Here is a 24672-nt window from a genome sequence, read left to right as displayed (position 1 = left end):
CCATGACATAACTTCTGTTTTACCAGCTTTTACTTCGTAGCCAGAGACCTGACCAAACTCCTCCGCCAGTTTGATTACTACCGGAAGAGTTCTGCCAAGGTCTGCTGACAGTATCAAAATGTCGTCCGCATACAGCGCTACCCTTCTCTCCTAATCCCCGTGTCTAAAGGACTTAATGTCTGGATAGTCTGTAAGTTTTCTGTGCAAATGGTTCGATATACATGTCGAATAATAGGGGGGAAGAGGGGGCAGCCCTGTCGGGTTCCTCTGGTTATATCAAATGGTTTTGTAAGGCTACCAATAACCAAAAGCTTAGATGATGGGGATTTGTATAGAAGCTGTATGGCACGGCAAAATTTACCACCCAAATTGAATTTTTCCAGAACTTCCGACAGGTAGATCCAGTTCACTCTGTCGAAATCCTTGGTGGCATCCAGGGTCAAGGCTGCAAGAGGGAGTGAATGGGGGGAGGCGATATCTATCGAACCGACCAGATCATGAGTGAGGTCTACCAACTGCCTCCCTTTCACGAATCTCCTTTGGTCAGGGTGGAGAATGTCTTTGGCCAGCTCCCACAATCTAGCTGCCAGAACGGTTGTGAAGACATTATAATCTGCATTTAAAAGCAAAATGGGCCGGTAAGACCCGCACCTAGAGGGATTTTTGCCCGGTTTCAAGATGAGATCTACTGTGGCGTCGTTCCATGTTACCGATGGGTTGACCCCGTCCATAAAGATTTTATTAAACAGATGAGTTATTGTTGGAATTATACTCTCCCCCAATGATCTATATATTTCAATTGGGAGTCCATCTGGACTAGCCGCTTAACCCCTTTTTCCACTCGCCAGTGCTTTCCTCACTTCTTCTTGTGTGATGGGCAGACCAAGATCTAATTGTTGGTCGGAGCTAATAGGCGTTAAGGTGATTTTCTCCAACCATAATCTTGCCTTGAGATTATCTTCTGTCGAGGTCTCTTTATATATCTCCTGAAAGTAATCCAGGAAAACCTCTCTAATACCTTCTTCTGAGGAAATGGGGGATTCCCCATTATCTACCGAGATCTCTTTTATGTGGTTTCGGAGCAGATCTGCTTTGATTTTCCAATCTAATAATTTTTCAGCTCCTTCCCCATACTCAAAATGAGCCATCTTGCTCGCCTCCCATCTGCTCATAAATCGTGCCTGGAGAACGCTCTCCATTTGCTTCTTTAGATCCCTACTTTTCTCCAGATCTTCTATCTGATCAGTTCCCTCTTTAGTGTTTAACTTGGCCTGCACTTTCCTAATTTCTTCCTCCAAAACTATGATCTCTTCTCTGTATTTCTTACGTCTATAACTTGACCTATTGGTTATTATACCCCTTAAAAAAGCTTTAAGAGTATCCCATACTGTAGTGATATCGGCAGTTCCCAAATTGGTCTCTAAGAATTGATCTGTCTCCCTGGAGAGAAAACTTGTCTCATCCTCTTCAAGTAGCAAGGTGCGGTCAAAAGACCAAGTTCTGACCTGTTGAGTCTGTAGGCACTGAAGAGTCAGTAGAATACTAGAATGGTCCGACATATGTGATGGTAGGTATGTTATATCCTTTACTCTGTCTCTGAGATTGTAACTGATCAGAATATAGTCAATTCGTGACTTGTGTTTATACTTAAAGTTTCTATAAGATACCCCCAACTGTTGCCCAGACCTTTCTCTCCAGATGTCACTGAGACCCAATTGAGATATTATTGCCAAAAGTGATACCCTAGATCTTGAAGGGGCGATTGCTCGGCTATTAGGAGATTTATCAAATTTGGGATCGAGAAAGATATAAAAGTCTCCTGCCCATATCACTGGCTCTGGGAAGTGCAATAGGTGCGAGAAAATAGTAAGGAGATTAGAGGGATCGTCCAGATTCGGGCCATAATAGCCGACTAATGTAAAGGGAGAGCCTCTTAAAGTGACCCTCAATATCAGCCATCTCCCCCCTGGGTCACACTTCTATGGCAAAATCTGCGCTTTGGCTAGTTTTTTAAAAAGAATCCACACCCCTCTAATGTTTGCTGTCTGATCAGTAGATACAAAAGAATCCACCCATTTCTGTGACCTTAATATATCTTTTGTTTCTGCTTTAAGAAGGTGAGTCTCCTGAATGACCAAGACTTGCGCTGGGGAGTCTCTCAGATATTGTAGGATTTTCCTTCTACGTGACCCCACCCGCAGCCCATTCACATTCCAGGACAATATCCGGAAAGTACTCATTTAATTGGAGACTCCGCCTTCCTTAATACAAGACAGCAATAACATATTGATTTTAGCCCTTCAGTCAGTCCTAGCCTAACTAAAACTGTCAGATCTAAACAACATAATAAAACTAAGCTGAATTAGTTTTTTAAATTTTTTTATCCCTCTGAGCTTCCCTCCCCCCCTCCCTCCCCCACCCTTGGAGAACCCTTCCCCCATTAAACTGAACTAGTTGTTGTCCAGATATGGTGTCCGTATCTCCTCCTCCTCTTCCTCAATCACTCTTAAGTGTTACCCACCGGAGAAAGAAAACAGAAAGGAAATATATCATGTACCATACATATACCATACATCAACATACACATTTATATATCCTTTTTTCCCTTTATTTTCCTCCCTCCTTTTTTTTTTCTTCTGTTTCCCTTTTTCTCCTTCTCTTTTTTTTTTTAAATCACTTTTTCCTCAGCCATGATAGTGCCAAATCTTAAGCTATTACTACAACACCCTACACATACAGAATACCTTGGATATTTGATTAGTATTTAATTGATATTTAATTTATTAAGGAGGCCCTTTAGTGATGCTATCCAGCAATTCATCTGCCTCCTGGACGGACCTGATGTTGTGCATTTTATTATTGTGACTAACCTTCAAGAAGGCAGGAAATTTAAGTTGCACGGTGGCTCCGATCTTCTTAAAGTTGTCCATCCTTCTCCCGAGCTCCCACTGCCTTTCTAATGTGTCTCTCGACAGATCTGAACGAACTTCAAAGGTGAAATCTTTGCTTCTTAATGTTTTCGCCTTTAATGCCAAATTCAAAAAATTTTCTTTCACAGCGTAGGTAAGGAAATTGATAAGAATCTTCCTTGGCGTAGTTCTATTTGGATTTAAGCGGAAGGGATCCCTATGGACTCTTTGTATATCCTTTGTCAGGGAATCCACAGAATCGTCAAGTGGCAGAACCTCTTTAAGCAAATTTATGATGAAATTCTTCAAATCTTTCTCCTCTTTCCCCTCTGGAATGCTCAAAACTCGAAGGTTGTTCCTGCGGGAGTTGTTTTCTAGCGTTTCCATTTTTTCTCGCAGCACAACCTCCCCCTTTTGTAGGTCAGATATTTTAGACTCAGCAATCCCTAAATTGATCTTTAGCCCCTCTACAGAATGCTCAAGAGATTCAGTTCTAGCGTTTAGGAGATCTACCTTCCTTTCTAGGATCTCACACGAGTTCCTGATCTCCCTTTGGTTAGCGGATGATACCGCAAAGCCTTGCTTAATATCTTCTTTTAATGACGTAAAGAGGGCTTCCATTGAGAGTGAGGGGGTCCGGGCTGTTCTTGGGAACATAATCCTGACCCTAATCCTGACCCACCCCCATTCATACTGTAACTAACAACTCTAGCAGTAGCTGCAACAGTAGCAGTGGTAGAGGCGGTGACCGTATCGGTAGCAATAACAATAGTAGAGGTACTCTGAGGGTCTATTTCTATATGCCCTGCATGTCCTATTTTGGACCCCAGTTCCATTTGATCAATAAGTGGCCCAGCCTCCGCCGCTGATGTTCCTATAGACTGCATCCTGACCTACGGTGTGTCTATAGTGCTTAAGCGCCCAGATAATCCAGTACAGTCTTTGTTTTTGTCCTCTCCTCCCTGCTTTGTGATAAGCAAGACCTCTGGTTGCACCCTGATAAAGGACCTTAATGAAGGGGTAACCTTTACTTTTCTGGATATAATCTTGTTTTTTCCTTTTTTTATTCTCCTACCTTTAACCTGGTAGTTATGGAAAGGAGAGTTGTCGCCAGGCAGACTCGAAATATTAGGGATAGCGGGGCTATTTATTGTGGTTGTGGCTCACAGAATTTGCTCTTCCTTTACGTGGGATTACCTCGTATTTTTGGGGATCTTGACTTACCCACTGCATCGTCTTGAATGTATGGGAGGACCTGTTCAATTTGATCAATATCTTTTCAAGGTAGGGTTAAAGGCTCCAGGATGTGAATACCAACAGTATTCTGCTCGTCGACCTGGAATAACTCCGACTTTTTTTCTAGATGAACCGCATTGGAGACTGGAGATAACAGTGTCCTCCCAGCGCACTCCAGTTGCACAGCGCTATCGCCTGCAGCTCCAAAGAAGTGCCCGACGCTGACGCTACTGACCCGGAGGAGGCCGCGGGCCGCCGCTCTGCGGCCGCTCTGTGGCTGCGCCTCAACTCCAGGGCGGCCATGAACCAGAAAAGGGAGGCAAGGCGAGCGTGGAGCGCCGGACTCTCCCAAGTCATCCGACCCCTCTGTACGCCCCCAATGAACAGCAATCGCTCGGTCTTCTCTCCGGTGCCTCAGGAAAAAAATAGAGGAACGGAAACCTACGAGGACTACGCAGGTAACATCAGGCTACAACACGCTGACGCCATGTACTCCCTACCCCCCGTGGGTTCGTCATTCTAGCTACTATGTTGAGATTGGACCTCTCTCTCACTCTCCAAGCCAAAAAAACAACTCATTGATCCCTCCTCCTCATAAATCTGCTGTTGAAACGTCTGAATATTAACCAGCGCTTTTGCAAAAAAAATCCCTTAGTCTCTCTTTAGCAGACATCCATCTCTCTATCGAAGAGGGCCGCCCTAAAGCTTGAAAACCTCCATCTGCTTCAGTCGGCACACCAGTTCTTCCCTCTTTCTCCTTACCTGAAAAGATTGCATAGCTGTCAAAGTCCTCCATATGGTACATTTAGACGCTTCCCAAATAGTTACTATATTTGCTGATGCCTCATTTATCGAAAAAAAGCTGCAAATCTCTTGGGCAATCCAAATAATAATTACTACTTCTCCAAAATAATTGTCTAGTGAATTACCCACCTCCTAACCCCACTTGGTATAGGGACCGCACACTTCAAAACTACAGCCCAGTGGTCCATTAAGCCACAAATGGCCAGGTTCATGTGCAAAATCAAGAGTAAGAGTAACCTTAGAAACATATCAATACGGACAGCCGTATTAAACCTTTTTGAATAATAGCTGTATGGTCTAGCTCCTGCCTTATTTACTCGCCAGGCATCCACGATCCCTAACCGAAGGTAGATATCCTTAAAATGTTGTCAGTGTGTTTTTTCCTTTGCACTCTGCCTGGGTTAGAAGAATCCAAACTAAAATCTGATACAAAGTTAAAATCGCCCTGATCAGAACATCGCCCTGCAAATAGTTTAATTTCTATCGCAGTGTCAGTAAGGGGTTCGGATCATCTAATACGGGACCATAATAGGATGCACGGTTGACCTTATAATTACTGATCTGTGCTGAGATAATTACTCAGTGGCAATTCCCATCTGAGATTAAAGGTTAATACCTTATCTTCAGCTCTTTCTTCACTAAAATTGCAACTCCTGCCCCCCTTGGGTGTCGCTAGCAGAGGAAAAAACTGGTCCCAGTGCCTCAAAACCCTTCTCATTAGACTCCTTTCCATTTATCCAATGAGTCTCCTGCAAAAAGATTACACTGGGATTAAAGTGCATGCACAAGGCAAAAATAGCCTCTCTCTTTGTTTAAATATTAAGCCCATTGAAGTTAAGACTAATCACTGTCCAACCTGCCATCCTCAGAATCCATATTATCCCATCGTAATATGACGGCCCATCCGGCCTCATCCAAGATTCCAGCCCCTGGCTTTCTTTGCAATTAAATACACCTCATTTCTTTTTGATGCACTCAGTCCATTTTCCTTCATTGAGCTCGCTTTCCCTGCCCCCCCTTCCCTCCTACACACCCCTCTCCACCACCCCTCCTCCACTCACCTCCCTCTACCCCTCATAGGACCTAGCCCCCGAAGGCTAAGTCTCCCCTTCAATCGATGTAGCTGGTGTGCTGGACATGCAACTTGGGTGGCTTCGACATCCGACCCCCACCACTTTCAACTTGGCAGGTTGAATCACTTCTTTCTACCTGCACCCCATTAACCTTAAAACCATTAATCATTTGAATGAATTACCACTGTCGACGAGAAGTTAAAACAAACACATTGGGAAACATCTGAAAAGAAAAATCCTTCTCTACATTTACTGAGCTAAATTGAAAAGCGTTTCTCAGAACTCTTTCGTGAATTTGGAAATTTTGCAAATGTACTAATATTGTACAGGGCTTCCTCCCATCTTTTGACACCCCTCCCAAAGGCACTCTATGGATGTTAGCTATAGATAAATCTAAAAGCAGTTCTTTCAGCAGATGAAAGCAAATCAAGTTGGAGATCGCTTCTGTCATTTCCAAGTCTTTTTCCCATCTTTTGGGGGGATTCCAAACAAGTGGAGGTTTGACCTACAAGATCGATTTTCCAAATCCTTCAGCTTCCCGCTTATATTCCTCATCTCATTTTGCACTGATCAGAACAATTGCGACTGGTTCATGAAGGCATCCTCCAAATTAGACACCCTCTGCACAATCTCTGACTGGTTGGCATTCAAACCCAATATTGTAGTCTCTACTTCTCCATCTCCCTTCCAGTCTACTGACCATTGCAGTCTGTGCTATTACAATCTCATGAACGTCTTTTAAAAGAAGTTGAAACATGGAGAATATTTCTCCTCCTAGCCCACAGAATCTGCCCAAGGTGGTTCTGGAGCAGGTATCACCCATTGTTCTGACAATTTTTCCATCAATACATGGCCTTCACCCCATATGGCCCAGGGCAGGGTGAGGAAATGTCTGAGAGTCTCTGATCTTGGGTCTCACCCCACTTTAGGCTTAGAGGCCAGAGTGGGATCAGAAGCTCCCTCCTCCCTATCAGCCGCTGCGTCCGCCACCTTTTGAAGTTGCAGCCTTCTACCCTCCCTCTTTCCCAGCTTCTGGAAAATAGGAGTATGTATCTCGCTGGATGGCACTTCCTGCACTGAGCCGGAACAAGCTGTATTTACTAATGTGTGGGGGGGAATGGAATGGAGTTTAGCATGAGGAGGTGGGGGCCGAATACTTGCCCAGCGTCAGAAAGGAGATAATGTAACTTACAAGCAGAATGGGTGAAAGGAGTGGAGATTGGCTTTTGGGCTCATCGTAATGGAGGCTGGAGACTCGAATTTTCATCCCAGTTAGGAACAAGACAAAGCTGGAGAAAACATTGTCCTCTGTAATGCATACGGGGCTTCAAGGATACGGAGGTAGGAGGAACGAGCTTGTACGGGTTTGCATGGGGGCTCGCATGGAGAACTGCTGTTCAATGGATGTTCAAAGACTGGAGGCTGGGGGAAAGCTGGGCTGGTACTAACCACTGAAGGCTGGTAGGCGATTAGGGAAGATACCACCCTCCATCCTCTTGGTTTGCTCATAGTGCATATCTTTCTGCAAGGGCCTCGCTACCTCCTTTTTAGGACCTTCGAGAGTAGCTGCTTTTACTATCCTCCTTTCTGTGCTCGTGCGTATAAAAAGAGGGTAAAAAGCTGGTCAAGCAGAGGAGTGTCAGACTTTACTAGCAAACATCACTAGCAATCGCCACCCTGAATTACAAGACTCGATGCTCAGTTGCATTAAGGAGGGAAAATACATTTTTTTTAAATCCCCCTCAACCACGAGAGAGGTAAGGTTGCAGCAGCATCTAGGGCAATGAAACAGAAGTCAGGGAAGGGTGCCATATAACTAAACAAGGTGTATGTGAGATATTATTTGCCGAAAAGTAGAAGGATAACAAAATTGAATACAAGGTCTTGAATTTGGTGGCATACTAAAAAGTTAAGCCTCCACAAGAACGGGGAAGCTCAACAGGGTGTACCCTTCCAAGATTTAGCCAAGCAAGTAAAGTTGACTCCACACGGCGGAAATCATCAATAAGCCATCATAACACTCAGCTAGCCAGGGAACGGACTTTTGACCCTGTAGAAGCAGAGGTTAGAGGTGATGGGGAGCTGAAGGGAGATCGAAAACTTACAGAACCTCCAACATTTTGTACATCTTCAATATAGCAATATAGTTGCATTAGAAATAGTTTTGCCCATTGTGACTAGTTCCACTGCCCTCGGTCAGTGTTTAGATGGTAGATGCTGAAGCAAATTCTGCATTTGGTAACAATGGGCCCTATCGTATTGTGCCAGTAAGTCAACAGAATTGGCAATGATACAATGGTTAGAGGCCCCACTGGCCGCCCAATAGGGTAAGAACCTGCTGTGTCCAACTACTTTCTCTCCTTGTTGGACAGCGAAGCGTCTTCCGTTCCCTGAGAGTTTGTTCGCTTATGAGCAGAGTAGACGACTAAGGATTCCGGTTCCATATTTACCCTGCTGTTTGGTGGATCAGAAGGTGAGGCCTTGTACTTACGTTCCACCTTAGGTATATTACCCTTGCTTGATAGGGTCCTCAAACCCCTTGGTATCTGGTTTTAACATGCCCTAAAGCATGGGTAGGACCTGACCAATGTATTCCGTCTTGGAGAAGGTCCCAACTAAAACGTCATCCCCCTCCTGAGCTATATAGTTCGATTTTGCCTAAGTTGTTCATGTACACTTTCTCGGAAAGAGCTCAGATTCACTGGACAGAATTGTAAAGTTGAGGCACTGTGACAATATAGTGATAGGCACCATTTTGAGCCGAACATTGCTTCTCTAGACCATATGAGAACTAGTAGGTTGAAGCACAATGTGCAGTAAAATTAGAAAGGTTTGATTTGAATTTTGTGGCATGGTGCGATATTGGTAAATAGACATGAGGCAAAAGATCTTGGACTGGGTGCAACCTGTTAGCTCTAACCCATGGCAAGCCTTTACCTTGAGAGTGTTGGGTTATATATGTTTTTTTTAAATGTAGGCATGCATCTTTTACATTTTGAAATTACTCATTTGTACTACTAACGTTTTGAGATGCTTAGAACCAGAGCTGTGCTGACGCTAGATATCAGTGTTGTACAAGATAGGTCAAGACAATTAATGATTGTCATTGGTCTAACAGACTTAATTACCTGAGATCCTTTGTATTTATGTAGTCATTTGTGTTAGCATCGACAGAATCAATCAGGCGCTGGTTGAGTGACCACGAGAACACCTAGTTAATAAGTACTTCAATAAACGTGTATATAAGACCGGAAAATCAATCAAATACGATTCATTTTGCACAGAAGTAGGGATTTCAGAAAAATATTCTAGCTCAAGCCAGCATTACCAATTTGAACTAATATTTCGAGGAATTATCAGCAATCACTAGCGACATGGCTTTCTAAATACTGATACAACGAAACCATTGGAGACGGATGCAAATAAAATATGTGAGGAATTCCTAGTCCACGGTGTGACTGTTTGTGTTCTATTACTGTAACAGTTTACAACATAGGTGGTAACTGTTAACCTCTGTCAATGATATCCTGGATCATACATAGGTACCCAAATTCATTACAGTAAACAACTTTTGATACTGAAGGGAAAGATGAACCAGAAAGAGGTCACTAAAGAGGTTGACTACATGTGTTGTTTAATTTGTCCAATAAAATAAGAGTCCATTATCAGAATGTTTGTCCTTCAATGATAAGCTTAACTGATTGGTAGTACTGCGTGTCACCGACCTGGAATAGCCCTGGTGATTGACTGAACTTTGATACGTGGAAATAAATACAATCGTTCGAGGGCTGATGTTGATTTTATATGGGACATTCCCATTTGACTTCACAGATCTGCAGTTCAAGTCCATAAAAGTTATTCGATTGCTGGAGTGGTTGTTATCTCCGGGCAGGCTCAACATCACTACTTTGCAACTTACTGTTTCATAATCAACCATGTTAAACCATCGGAAGCACTAGAGCTGGGTGCACTGCAAGGATATAAGGTGATTCAACACTCAAAGTAGCCAAATACAAGACATTTACTGAAATATCAATCAGTACTTACAAAACAACTGCTGCTCAAATTAACTCAAATTTATCATTTGTAAATGACGAGATGGAAACAGCTAACTTCATGGCGATTTGTAAACTATTAGAACTTCCGTTTCCTCAGTTATAATTGCCTGGCAGTTGTCTGTACCAGAGGGCAGGCTGAAAGCGCTTGTCTAAAAGACTGGTGGCACACTGGGACTGGCTTTACAAATGTATAGGATTATAGCTACAAGAGCAACCATTTGACCCTTGGGAACCGGGGTACACAATTCATTGGTGCTACAATGGTTCTCATAGGTAATCATGCAATTGGCGTTTTAGGTACAATCAAGAATGTAAGATATGAGAAAAAAAGGGGGGTAGGTGAAGGACCACTCACTTAAATCAACAATTTCACCGGCAAGTTTCACACAGACATGACCAAAAAATAATAATATCAAATAATAATCTCAATGGACACAAATGCATGTGGTGAGTTTTCTATTGTTTCTCAAGTCTAACTCATAGTCAACCTAGATCCCCAATTACCATTATTGGTCGGTCTAGAGTGCAAAAACAACCATGCAATATGTCCCATGTGCAAATAAACACAACAAAAACGAACAAGGAACACAGAAGTATAAACAGAAAGAAAGTAGTTGCTATAGGCAATAGGTAACTAACTATTCCAAATGATTAATAATATCAATATTGTTCAGAAAAAGTTTGTCTGTTTTAGACTGTCGATGGCGTTTCGACAAACAACTGGGTGTAGGGGTCTCATCAGGACTGACAATGGTAGGACATCCTGCATAAAACAAAAATAAAACTCAATATGGGGTGCTCGGGGTGGGCGGGAGGCTGGGGAAGTGACCCCAACAAGTAGGGCAAGGCATGCAGGGTGAGCATGCAGTCTATGACAAAATGGGTGGGGGGAGGGGCAAGCATGTGCAGGACGCATGCTAAGGAGGAATATATATATATATATATACTATGCAAAAGCAAGGCATGCACAGGTATTGTATAGAGTTTGATGGGATCTGCTCGTAATAATGAATTCTGAATTCTTCTTACTCTCCAGATGAGACTCCATCAGAAATATGCTGTGCTGAATGAGACAGTTCCAAAGCTGTGATGCTGGGTACCAAATGGAATGAGGTCATCTAGCAGTATTTTCCATGATGATTTATTAAAGACTTATTTTTTTTATATTTTATTTATTGGTATTTTCAAACAATGCCATAAACATTACAGACAACAAGCCAGTTGCTAATCAGTACATATTGGTCTATGCATCCACTTATTTCTATTATTACAGATAGTTGTTCAAACGTGCACATTTCTCTACATAGTGTGTGGTAGGATTGATAACCATTCTAATACATGGCATTTTATGACAACAGGGTCATAGTTTAAAGTTCGTCTCATCTCACCCATCAGTTCTTGTTGAAGCAATTTGTCATAATAAAGGAGACCATTGCACCCATTATACAGTTTACTCCTTACCCCATACATTAACCTTCTTCAGACCTTACTGCACTGCTCAGCATAGTCTCAGATGTCTCCGGATCCCCTCCACCCACCCCCTGTTGCTCCCAAGCCCATATCACAAATGGCTCCCATATATCTCTAGGCCTAGACGCTGATGGCATTAGTTCCCAAAAGGTTGTTAATTGCGAATGGCCGAACGTTACGTCTTGCAACCAATCCTTTAGGTTGGGAGTTCCTTTCCTCCCCCAGTGTATGGCCAAGCGGCATTTAGCAAACAGCAGTAACATAGTGTGGAGTTTCCAAGTTTTAACTAGCGTGTCTTTCACATAACCCAACAGCCCTTGTGGAGGGCTTGGGTCATCTGTTGTGCCTATTATCTTGTGTATCGTTGTGAATATATTGGACCAGAATTCTGATAGCTGTGGGCAACTCTACACCATGTGTAAAAAAGAGGCTGGGGCGGAGCCACATCTCCAGCAGCCATCATCATCCTTCAGTCCCAAACGGTGTAAGATGGCAGGGGTCCTGTGAAGGTATTTAAAGTGTATTAAACAAAGCTTGTAGAACAAGTTACTAACCTTCGGTAACGATGTATCTGTAAGAAACATTAGTTAGTTAGATTCCTCACCTTAGAATATCCCCAGGCGTCAGACTGGATCCGGAAGATTTTTCGTCAGCAATACCCCTTGCGCGTCGCTAGGCGTCGTCTGCGGCTCCGCGTCCGTCGTCGGCGTCGTGCGCCGGGATGACGTCGGAGTACTTAGACGCCGCCCTCGCGCGCTGACGTCAGTTCTTGTACATAGCCGTCCGCGCCAGGAACGCAGAGCCATGCAAAGACCGACACTGGTGCCAAAAATAAAATCTAGGGGCCTGAAAGGACAACCTTAACCCTAGATGTCAGTTCGCAGAACGGGGAGGATGGGAGGGTCGGTGAGGAATCTAACTAACTAATGTTTCTTACAGATACATCGTTACCGAAGGTTAGTAACTTGTTCATCTGAAAGAAACACGTTAGTTAGATTCCTCACCTTAGAATAGATACCCAAGCAATACCATCCCCGGTGGTGGGTCTGCGAACCAAGATCACACCAGAAAGTCCTGGAGGACAGAACGGCCAAAGAAGCCATCCCTCCGGACTTGGCTGTCAAGGCAATAATGCCTGGCAAACGTGTGTAGAGAAGCCCACGTCGCCGCCTGACAGATGTCCTGCAAAGGGACTCCCCGTCCCAAGGCAGTAGTAGCCGCCGTGGCCCGAGTAGAATGGGCGCGCAGCCCAACAGGAGGGTCCTTTTTAGCCAAGGAATAGCAGATTTTTATACACAAAACGACCCACCGAGAGATGGTTCGTTTGTGCACAGCTTTCCCCTTCTTAGCGCCCACGTACCCAACAAAAAGCTGGTCGTCCACCCGGAACTGTTTTGTGCGGTCCAGATAAAAGGAGAGCGCACGTTTTGGGTCCAGACGGTGGAGCCTCTCTTCCTCTTTGGAAGGATGCGGAGGCGGAAAGAAGGTGGGCAAGGTGACAGACTGCCCAAGGTGAAAAGGAGTCACCACTTTAGGAAGAAAGGAGGGACGAGGCCGAAGGACAACCTTGTCCGGATGAACAGATAGGAAAGGAGGCTTTGAAGATAAAGCCTGGAGCTCACTCACCCGTCTAGCCGAGGTGATGGCTACCAGAAAAGCAGTCTTTAGAGTTAGAAGACGAAGAGGGCAATTGTGAAGAGGCTCGAAGGGAGCGCACATCAGGAAGGTCAATACCAGATTCAAGTCCCACTGAGGCATTACAAAAGGGACAGGAGGGAACGTGTGTGTAATGCCTTTGAGAAAGCGTGTAACCACAGGGGACTTGAAAAGAGAAGGCTGATCAGGAAGCCGCAAGAAGGCGGAGATGGCAGCAAGATAACCTTTCAGGGTGCCCAGGGCAGAGCCCTGCCGGGCCAGAGAAAGAAGGAAGAGGAGAACCTCAGAAAGAGGGGCGGAAAGGGGATCCACAGCCTTTGCTGTGCACCATGCCACAAATTTGTTCCACCGGCAGGCGTATACCGACTTTGTGGAGGGACGCCTGGCTGCCAGAATGATATCACAGACTTCAGGAGGCAAGTCAAATGGCATCAACTGCCGCCGCTCAATCTCCACGCATGGAGGTGGAGGCTGGACAGGTTCGGGTGGAGGACCGTCCCCTGCTGCTGCGACAGAAGATCCTCCCGAAGGGGCAGACGTATCGGGGGATCGGTCAACAGACTGAGTAGCTCGGGATACCAGTATCTTCGTGCCCAATCCGGAGCCACCAAGATGACTTGGGCCCGGTCGCGCCTGATCTTCTTCAGCACTCTGGGCAGAAGTGGTATAGGCGGAAAGGCGTACAACAGACCGCAACTCCACTCGTGACGAAAAGCGTCGCCGAGCGAGTGCCGCCTTGGAAATTCCAACGCGCAGAACTGCTGACATTGCGCGTTCTCTTCGGTGGCGAATAGATCTAACCAAGGCTCTCCCCACTGCTGAAAGAGGCCTTGCACCACTTCGGAGTTCAGACGCCATTCGTGATCCATCATGCACCGGCGGCTGAGTTCGTCTGCTCTGGCGTTCAGAGAGCCCGCCAGATGTTGAACCACCAGGGTGACGCCCTGGTGTTCCAGCCAGGTCCAGAGGCGCAGAGCCTCCTGACAAAGGGTCCACGACCCCACCCCGCCCTGTTTGTTGCAGTACCACATGGCGGTGGTGTTGTCCGTGAACACCTGCACGACACTTCCCCTGACAGAGGGAAGGAAGGCTTTCAGTGCAAGCCGGATCGCTCTCAACTCCAACAGGTTGATGTGGAGACGAGACTCCGCCGGAGACCAGAGGCCTCTGATCTCCGCCTCTCCCATATGGCCACCCCAACCCAGGAGGGACGCATCCGTCACTACGACATGCTCCGGTTGGGGAAGGGAGAGGCTCTTGCCCTTGACCCACTCGCGGTCCGTGAGCCACCACTGCAACTGCTGTGCAGTGCCCTCCGAGATCAAGACATGGTCGGACAGGTTGCCGTGATGCTGGGCCCACTGAAACTTCAGGTCCCACTGCAGAGCCCGCATGCGCCGCCTGGCGTGATGCACTAGTAGGATGCAGGAGGCCATCAGCCCCAGAAGCCGCAACACTAGCCTGACCGAAACCCGGGATAGAGGCCGAAAGATGGGAATCAGGGCCTGTATATCCCGGACCCGCTGTTCCGGTGGATGGACCCGGAACTGCGCCGAATCGAGAACCGCTCCGATGAAGAGGAGCTTCTGAGAGGGACTCAAGTGTGACTTCGGCACGTTGATGGAAAACCCCAGCAAATGCAGGAGATCCGCCGTAGTCTGGAGGTGGGAGACGACTGCCTGGGGCGAGCCCGCCTTCAACAACCAGTCGTCGAGATAGGGGAAGACTGGGACCCCTGATCTGCGCAGATGAGCTGCGACCACCGCCATCACTTTCGTGAACACCCGAGGGGCACTGGTGAGGCCGAAGGGGAGCACGGTAAACTGAAAGTGCTCTTGGCCCACCGTGAACCGCAGGTAACGCCGGTGGGCCGGCAGGACGGGGATATGGAAATATGCGTCCTGCAAGTCCAACGCTACCATCCAGTCTCCAGGGTCTAGGGCAGCTAAAACCTGAGCCAACGTTAGCATCTTGAACCTTTCCTTTCGGAGGAAGGCATTGACGTTCCGGAGGTCCAAGATAGGGCGCAGGCCCCCCTTGCCCTTCTTGGGAACCAGAAAGTAGTGGGAATAACAACCACGACCTACTTCTGGACTCGGAACGCGCTCGACGGCCCCCTTGGCCAGGAGAGCCGAAACTTCCTCGCGGAGAAGATCCAAATGATCCCCCGAGATACGGTGGTGTTGTGGTGGCATGGCTGGAGGGGTCGTCTCGAAGGGGAGGGAGTAGCCCCTTCGGACGATTTGCAGCACCCACCTGTCCGATGTGATGGACCGCCAGTGGAGCAGGTGATGGCGAACTCTGCCGCCCACTGGCGTGGTATGGGCCTGAAAGCTCGGACTAGGAAGGCTTTGAGGCGGATGCTGCCGGGGTGGATGTGGGCTGACCACGTCGGCCTCCATTTCCGCCACGGCGGAAGCCACGTCCGCGACCGCGCGCAGGTTGGTTCTGCGGCTGGTGGCTCTGCGGACGTGAGGAGGCGCCCCTTCCTTGGCCACGAAAGGGGCGAAAAGCGGAGGTGTGCGCCCGCGGAGCCGAGAGGCCCAAGGACTTGGCCGTAGCCCGGGAGTCCTTAAAGCGGTTCAGCGCACTGTCCGCCTTCTCACCAAACAGGCGAGTGCCATCAAAGGGCATGTCCATGAGGGTGTTCTGGACATCCCCGGAAAAGGACGTGGACCGCATCCAGGCGTGGCGGCGGAGCGCCACCGTGGTGGAAATCGCCCGACCTAGCGAGTCCGTGGTGTCAAGCCCACATCTTATGGCGTGCCGTGCTGCATCCCTCCCATCGGCCAGAGCCTGGGAAAGACGCGTCCGGACCTCCTCCGGACACAGGGGCAGCACGTCCTCCACCGTATCCCACAGAGAATGGGAATAACGGTCCAAGAGACAGGCGGTATTTAAAGACCGCAGGCCCAAACTAAGGGACGAGAACAGTTTCTTGCCAAACTGCTCGAGTCTCTTGGAATCCCGGTCCGGCGGAGCGGTCGGGAAGGAGGATTGGGAAGTAGAGGCCTGGATAACCAGACTCTCGGGGGTGGGGTGTTGGGACAGGAAGCTGGGGTCGCCCGGAGCAGGGCGGTGGCGCCTGGCAACGTTCCTATCCACAGGAGGAACTGTGGAGGGCTTGGACCAGGTGCCCTGCAGAACGTCAGTGAGAGCCTCGTTAAACGGCAGCAGAGGCTCAGTGGAGCTTGCTGAGGTTTGAAGCACCTCAGTGAGGATGTTGGTTCTCACAGCCACGGCAGGCAACTCGAGCCCAAGGGCCTCAGCCGCCTTGCGCAGCACCACAGAAAATGCTGCACCCTCCTCCGAAGCCACGGTCGGAGGAGAAGTGAATCCAGCGTCTGGTGAGGTGTCCAGCCCGCTGGCCTCCCCCAGTTCATCTGCCCAGTCCTGAGAAAGCTGTGACTGAACAGCCAGAGGGTCCTCGAACCCCTCCCAGTCGCCCCCTTCTTCCGATTCCTGATAAACAGGAGGAATGATCGGAACCGGACTGTAGAGATGGTAGGTCTCTAGCGGCGTCGGATGCGGCGTCGGCGGACGCCGTGCCGGCGTCGGGTCCGGATGAGGGCTAAACTGGGGCGTCGGCGTCACAGGCGTCGGCGTCGGCGGCGCCGGTGACGGCGTCGGTGGTTCAGGCGTCGGCGCCGGTGGAGGAGTGACAAGGTCAACCGGCGTCGACTGGGGCCCAGGCATGGGCCCCGCGGGGACCTGCGGCGTCGAGACCGGAGTCGTCGACGGCGCCGGGGCCGGAGCCGCCGGCACGCGAGGTCGCCCAGTCGAGCCCGCGGGGCCCGAAGGCGCGCCAGCGGGCGTCGACGGCGGGGCCAGGCTCCTCATGGCCGAGAGGAAGGCACTGATCTCCGCCGGCGCCGCGTCAGCCCCAGGGACCGGAAGGTATGGGGGCGGACGCGGCACCTGCGGCTCCGCCGGAGCCGCGGGGGTGGAACCACTTGGACCCTCGGCCGAGTCGCGCGACCGGCGAGGGGAGTCCGAAGAGCGATGTCGCCTCTTGGACTTCTTTGAGTGTTTGGACTTACCCGACGACTTGGAGCCCGACGATCGATGGTGGCGTCGGCTAGGGCTCCGCGAGCGATCCTTGGACCTCCTCCTGGACCGGGATCGCGCACGACGCGGAGCCGAGTGGCGAAGCTCGAGAAGCTTGCGGGACCGCTCCCGCCTAGCCTTCGAAGTCAGGGCCTGACAGTCGTTGCACGACTCCGCGTCGTGGTCGAGGCCTAAGCAATAGAGGCACCGGCGGTGGTGATCGGTCACCGACATCAGTCGATGACAGTCTTCACAAGCCTTGAACCCAGGCATCCTACCGGCACCAGATGTCGACAGACAGGGATCAAAAATGATCAAAAAGATTTAGTCAAAAAAGACTAAAAGGGGTAGCTCTCCCGGATCTGCGCTTACTGGCGCGGAAAAAAGAAGAACTGACGTCAGCGCGCGAGGGCGGCGTCTAAGTACTCCGACGTCATCCCGGCGCACGACGCCGACGACGGACGCGGAGCCGCAGACGACGCCTAGCGACGCGCAAGGGGTATTGCTGACGAAAAATCTTCCGGATCCAGTCTGACGCCTGGGGATATTCTAAGGTGAGGAATCTAACTAACGTGTTTCTTTCAGATGTTGGGCGACAGGGCCGTGAGTTGGCTACAACAGTGGGCCCATTGTTCTTCCGTGAGTGGAGTTTGCAGTTCCTCATTCCATGCCTGGAGCGCCCGTGGGTGTGTCAGGGGGGCTGAGTTTTGCATGTGATTGTAGATACGTGTGATTAGTCTGCGCGACGAGTCTGACTTAAGCACATTTTCTAGTGCACACAGAGTGGGCAGGGGCTCGGGAAGGTGCCGTGCAACGACCGACATGTAGCCCAGAGCTTGTAATACAAAAAAAGTTCGGAGAATGGTACAGCCTGCTCGTCCATAGCTACCGGTGGGGGCCCAAATGTCTCCTCCGGATATAGACCCATTTTTTGTGCTAGTGTTCCACTAGTGCCCTCTTCCATCGTTGGTAACATTGGGTTGTGTGCGCCAGAGGTATTGATGGGGCATATAGGATAGAGATAAGCTCTTTTCTTTAACCCGTCACACGCCCACCGCAGAGTGTTGACCGTATCGATGTCATCTCGGGGTGGTTTGTAAGTTTGGTATAATGCTACCTGCAGAGGAACAGGTGCGGCAGCATCTGTTTCCACCGCTGTGTGGGGTTGAAATGGGGTCAGTGCACCCAGTAGTGGAGGTACTGAGCATGTGCGCTCCATGCATACAATTGCATATCCGGTGATCCCTGACCACCCTGGTGTAATGGAAGGGTGAGGAGCTCCCATGAAATTCGTGCCTGCCCATCCGCCCAATATTAAAGACTTACTTGATACCTAGAAACATGGTCTTAGGCTCTAGATGTGCGATATGAGAGCCCTGCCCTGAACTATACAGAGGTCATATATCTGGTGGCCTAGTCAATTTTCTGCCTCACACGTAATGGGAAGAATCAGCTGTCATCATTAGTTAAAGCCTTGCATGTTGACTAGTGAGCCACTAGAAGCCTTTCCTCTTGTGTCTACCAATAAACAGACTGTAGCATAAGGCTAGAGGATGCAGATCTTTTTTTGATGGAGGCTCTAGAGATTGGCTCCGAGTTGGATGTTACTAGAGAGGTTTCATTTGCAGCCTTGTCAAAAAAAAACAACAAAAATGCAAGAAGCAGTGAGACCTAGTATCTTGGAACGAGCATGGTGATGTTACAGAATGAATGAAACAAATCCTGGTCTAAACTTTTGACTCAAGACTGGAAATCTCTATAGAGGGAAACATGCTCCGCCTAAAGCAGAGACAATTTCTGCCCCTATGAGCTGAGGTTTCTGGGATGGAGTCAGATGGCATGGTTTTGATTGACTGGTACTTCCAGATCGTCAGAATGCTGCATGCAAGATAAAGGCTCTCTAGATAGTAAACTGGAGCCCAAGTAGCTTGTTCACCAACTGCATTTTGTGGTGAATGAAGTAGTACTACAGTAATACTACAGTATTACTACTCATGCACTCCAAAATGCTATTCACCTTTTTGAATAGGCCCTGTACTTTTTACGAGCCAGTTAAAGTAAAGAAATAAGTTAATCTACTAAAACGCAAGAGTGATAACAAAAAAGGAAACTTTCAGAACACATTCTGGGGCTGAGGTTCGATTGAAATGTTGAAGTGTGATTTGGTAGTGTAGGTCTCTAAAAGCAAACCTCAAATACTGGTGACATTGGGGCATATGTATCAAGACCTTTTCCCGTTCGCAAACAGGCCGATTCTCAGAATCGGCCCGTTTGCGAACGGGAAAAGGCCTTTTGGGATGTATCATCCCAAAAGGGCATCGCAAATTAGAGAATCGCAAAATTTGCGATTCTCTATTTTGCGATTGCATTTAAGGAATCGCAAATTGCGATTCCTTAAATGCAATGTATGAAGCACAGAAAAAGTGCAATTTGGGCGTAAGGAATCACAAATTACCACCAACTTCAAGTTGGTGGTAATTTGCGATTTCTTTTAAAAATGCACTTTTTGGCATTTTTCAAAGTGCCATGTGACGCACAGACATGCTCTTAGGGCATGTATGTGTGCCACTTGTGCACACATACATATTTCAGGGGTGCAACAGGGTGTCCTTTTGACACCCTGGCACCCTTGAAATTGCATTCTCATTTTGCGATTCTCAAATTGCGAATCGCAAATTGAGACTGTCTTCCCATTCATTCCTATGGGCCTCCTAGCCCATAGGAATGAATGGGAAGGTGTTCCTTAATTGCGATTAGCAATTTGCTAATCGCAATTAAGGAATGCCAAGGAATCGCAAAACATTTGCGAATTATTTGTTACATCCCATTTGCGATTCTCAAATAGCAATTCCCTAAAAATTGCTATTTGAGAATCGCAAATACGGTATTTGATACATATGCCCCATTATTCCTGGATTTGTACATGGAAATAAGTACCAGACATCTTCATTGTAGTTATCCATTATTCCACCTGCATGATTTCCAAATATGGAGTCTGTATCATTATGCAGACGGACTGCATTAGAAAGAGTTGCAGTAGGCCGGAGACATCTATTATTGGACCAACGTTTCTCTTTTTTGGGTGGACAAGAAAGTACTTGGAATAAAATCATGCACTCTTCTCAAGAAGTTGTATGGACCTTAAAATAAGAAAGCTTTTATTCCTTGCAGAAGCTCCGGTGATGGCTTGAAAGCATACATGGAGGAAGGTGTAAAGCACAACCCTCATTTATTCTCTTCAAAACAAATTGAGCTTTTTTTTTACTTTTGATCTTGATTAATGACCATCCAGATGGTAAAATAATGCCACTCTTCCCCTCACTGTGGAGGAGTATTCCAAGATGATGAGATGAGCTCCTTGCTCTAGTAACAGGAAGTCAAACCGTTTTCCTTGTGGCATCTTGAATAGAATCTAAATTAGATATGGTAATTTTTTGTTTGCAACAAAATCTCTTTAATTTGAAATGGTCTGATTTAATCTAAAATGTTTTCTATCCTTTAAAGTCCAAAAGGCATGCATATGTTGGCAGGTATCTTTATTTGCAGGTATTTAAATTATCTCAAAGATTGCACAGTAGTTAGTCCTATACTGCATTTTTGAAGGATCATCTGGGAATGGTAAAAAACAGGTTTTCCTTACTAAAAGAGACATTCACGATATCATCATTTACCTTGTGTATGTGGAATGTGTGGAGGCATGCACACCTACATAGACAAACCAAGCTGTTTATTGTTTAAGTTGTTTTGTCAGCTAGGTATTTAAGGCAGCCTCTTTCCTGACTGCAAGCCAAAAACAAGCATTGGCATAGCCAATAGGTCTCGCCTTTGGGACCTTATAAGTGTTTAGCCATGCAACAGTTGCATAACTAAATACTTATAAGGTTCCAAAAGCGAGACCTATTGGCTATGCAAAGCGAAAGTGAAAGTGATTGCGATCACGATCACGATCAAACATCAAAGCGGCCGTGCGGCCACGAAAGTGAAAGTAATCGCGGTAAAGCGCGGCGCGCTCGCCCGCGCACATGCACTGTAGCTCTAGGCTGGCCTGGTAGCACTTTTTGGAGCCCTCTCAATAAGTCACGCCAGACCAGCGCATGCGCTGGGTCAGGCGAGACCTAATGAACCCTACTTCCTCATTAGGAAGGAGAAAATCAACAACATTATCAAGATTATCCAGGATGTGCAGGTTGATCATGACGGTCCAGAAATACTGATGGCATGACAATGTGAAATAGAGGCATTCGGATAACATTTCTGATAATAGAGAAGCGCTGCCTCTGCCCAGGGCGGCTCTACATAAATCAAATAGCAGTGTTCTGTATTTGCTATCTAAAAAAGTAGAATGTCTCAAAATAAGTTCTATTCAAAGTAATCAATGGCTGCTTAATCAAAGCAGAAGTCAAACTCAATTTCTCTTTTACTAGAAAATAAGGAGTCAAGTCTTGAAAAAAAGACTTGGATGGAGGAAGAGTTCAAGCTACCTTTGTCTTTTTCATAACCAAGTGAAATCCCATGGCAGGCAGTAAGGTTATTTTAAGTTGAATTCACAGCTGCGTTAGGGCCCGCAGGAATAAGTTCATGATCCAGGGTGGGTGTGGACATTTGCTATGAGTAATTAAGAAGATTTCTTTCTTTAAAGTAATCCACTATAAAATAACACACAGGTCTCATACAACAAAAGTCATTGGAGCCTTAGTGTTCTTTCATTCCAGATCAACATCTAGACCCCAGGCCAACTAACATCTATTTCCTCCCCGAAAGACACTAGAAATGTTGCCTGATCACTTGTTATAGGAAGAGGTACAAAACGTAAAGATGAACCTTAATATTGTAACAAAAATCTTAAAACTACTGCTTTGGGGCCATAAATATTTGTTAGATCGACCAGAAGGCCCTGATTCAAATTAGAAGGAGGCGTATGATGGATGAAATGTGGTAATTAACCTAAATTAGGGGGTGAAAATCAAAGGACGGACATTTTCTCTTCCCTCAAAAGCTTGCCAAACAACTAACACAACACGGACAGCTAATCTGTAGGATCAAAAATCTCTTTCAAATCAAAAATGTTATCTAGTTCAGAAAAAGAGGTACAGAAGAAACTTTCAATACAAGATAAGTCACAGATAAATTATCTGCACCAGAACCTGTACCAATTTGCATTTTTCTTTCATCTCCTATTCTTTTATGTTTATAGTCAATATGCATATAACAGGAATTAGACTGAGGATCTAGTACCAGTATTATTCTTTAAAACCTTCCTCGCTACCCAATTTTGTGCACCTTATTGAACCAGTGTTATGATGGTACTTTAGCAAGATGTTTCATGCAACCTCCAAATAATCTTGAGTGCTGATAAATTGGTACCAGAATCCTGCAGATTGAATGGCAGAACCTTCTTGTGGAGTCAGGCCTCAGAAGCCCAGAGCAAACATTTCCTTTTGGCTGATATTCCAAGGTAATATAATTCCCATGTGGAACCTTTATGTCGTGGTTTCAAAAGAATATTTTATACCGCAGAACTACAAGTCTTTTAAATCAGTGATATCCTTTCAAGAGTTCTTGCAAGTGTGTGTGTGTACAAAGGATCATATTTAAAGCAATGGTAGACAGGTTCAAAAAGGGGGTGGCATTTTATCTGCTGCCTAGACCCAACAGCTTCCATCCTGCTGTGTTTTCTCTGTCATAGACAGGAGTTGGCTACTCGTGATCTTAGGGTGAAATGGCGCATAAATATACTCAAGAACTCATCAAACAAATTTCCCAGGTATGAAACTCACACTATGGATGGGTCAGTGCTGAGAACTGCTAGCTGCCTTTTGTGCACTATTTTAATTCTCACATGCAGAGGAAAGGGAGGAAACTGTTTTTAGCATTCGAGACCTCTTGTGTATACTTATATGTATATGTACTTTGTGGGCTCTGGAGATCAGCCCTAGGACTTGTCTGCTTCCGCTTATGGACTTTTTTTTTGTTCAACTGCCTCTATTTAATTGTCTTGATAGAAAATGACCAGTAGAGGTCAGTAAAATACCAGAATTGCTTTCTGCTTGTTCAACACCGAACAGTAAAGGTCAGTAAATACCAAAACTGCTTTGTGCTGACGGACTTTCTTTTTTAAAAATGTTCTGGCAACTGTCTCTATTTAACTTTCTTGATAGAAAACGACCAGCAGAGGTCAGTGAAATACCAGAATCACTTTAGCATTCTCTAGATTCCAGTCCATAGAAATCGCCTTCCGCGAGCACCCGTAGACAATAATATTTTTTTCAAATCTTGTATTTTTAGTGATATGACCACCAAAGGCCCTGATTTTGTATTAAAAACAGAGCTTTGGACTATACCATTTACCGCTGAAAGGCAATATTTCTCTCCATGTGTTCCCATACCTGGCGTGTCACGCACGCAGTTTGGTGCTTACTTTCCCTCCATGTTAAAGAACAGTAGATGTTTCAACACCCAGGCTAATGTGCTGCGTAGCTAAATACATTCATGGTCCCAAAGGAGAGACCGATTGAATTGCAAATGCTTGTTTAACCTCTTGTCTGACACATTTAGAGTGGAAGAGAGGCATGTTACTTTGTCACTTAATGCGAATGTCCCACATAAAATTGTAAAGTACATGCACCTTGCTTTCTCTTGAAGTGCGTCTGAGAATATCAAGGACATGATGGCGGCTGCCGAGTGTTAATTTCAGTTGGTAAAGTAGGAAAAGTTTCAAAAGTCATATTGGTAAAATGATAATGTCTGCACGATTCTTGTAGTTCGCATTGTGGGTTTTTCTAAGCCTAACAAAGTGTGTTATGTGAAGCCTGCCATTTAAAACATTATCTGAAGGAAGGTTGGTGCAAACTTCCAAAGCGTATATTTATAGCCATGGCGATGACGAAACTTATTTTTGGTCCGACACAGATTTTATGGGCCCTATATGGCTCAGTCAGATAAAGAAACAAAATCAGGCCAACATTAACTCCCGTTTTGAACTCCAACCTGCAAAAGCTGCGTTGCTGTAGCTCGCTGTTCCGGATTCTTCACCAGACATTTCTTAACAAAATCAGTAAACTCATCAGTCCAGAGCTCTGGTTTTCGGAAAGTTGGCGGTGGATTTGTGGGAATCATAAAAATGGCCTAGCAAAAGAGAACACAATGCCAGGGGTTACAGAGAATATGTAAAGATCACAAGCGCTTTATTATAACAGTATAAATAAACAAAATGCCTTAGCCAGTATTTCTTTCTAACTGTAAATCAAAAGAAAACATTTTAAGGGCTCTCAGGTTTCTTGCATGGCTACAATCCAAGAGGCATGCCCCTCTGTTAGGAATGGAGCCGTTCCCACAACACTTCATCACATCAAACTGCACTCCGCCGAGGCCATCTTTCCTTGTTTTATCAATTATTACTTCTTGTTCTTATAGAATGGT

The 24672-nt window shown here is 46.4% G+C and overlaps 1 protein-coding gene across 1 annotated transcript in view; it reads right to left on the bottom strand.

Moving 5' to 3' along the window:
• STK3 (serine/threonine kinase 3) overlaps positions 1-24672 on the bottom strand; it is a 1017041-nt gene that overhangs the window by 506078 nt on the left and 486291 nt on the right. Inside the window, exon 7 of the mRNA XM_085605192.1 lies at positions 24241-24378. Coding sequence (XP_085461318.1) covers positions 24241-24378 — 138 coding nt within the window. The remainder of the gene's footprint in view (positions 1-24240; positions 24379-24672) is intronic.

The sequence above is a fragment of the Triturus cristatus genome, chromosome 5_1, assembly GCF_964204655.1.
Source record: "Triturus cristatus chromosome 5_1, aTriCri1.1, whole genome shotgun sequence".
NCBI lineage: Eukaryota > Metazoa > Chordata > Amphibia > Caudata > Salamandridae > Triturus > Triturus cristatus.
This window is presented reverse-complemented; position numbering and strand designations above follow the sequence as displayed.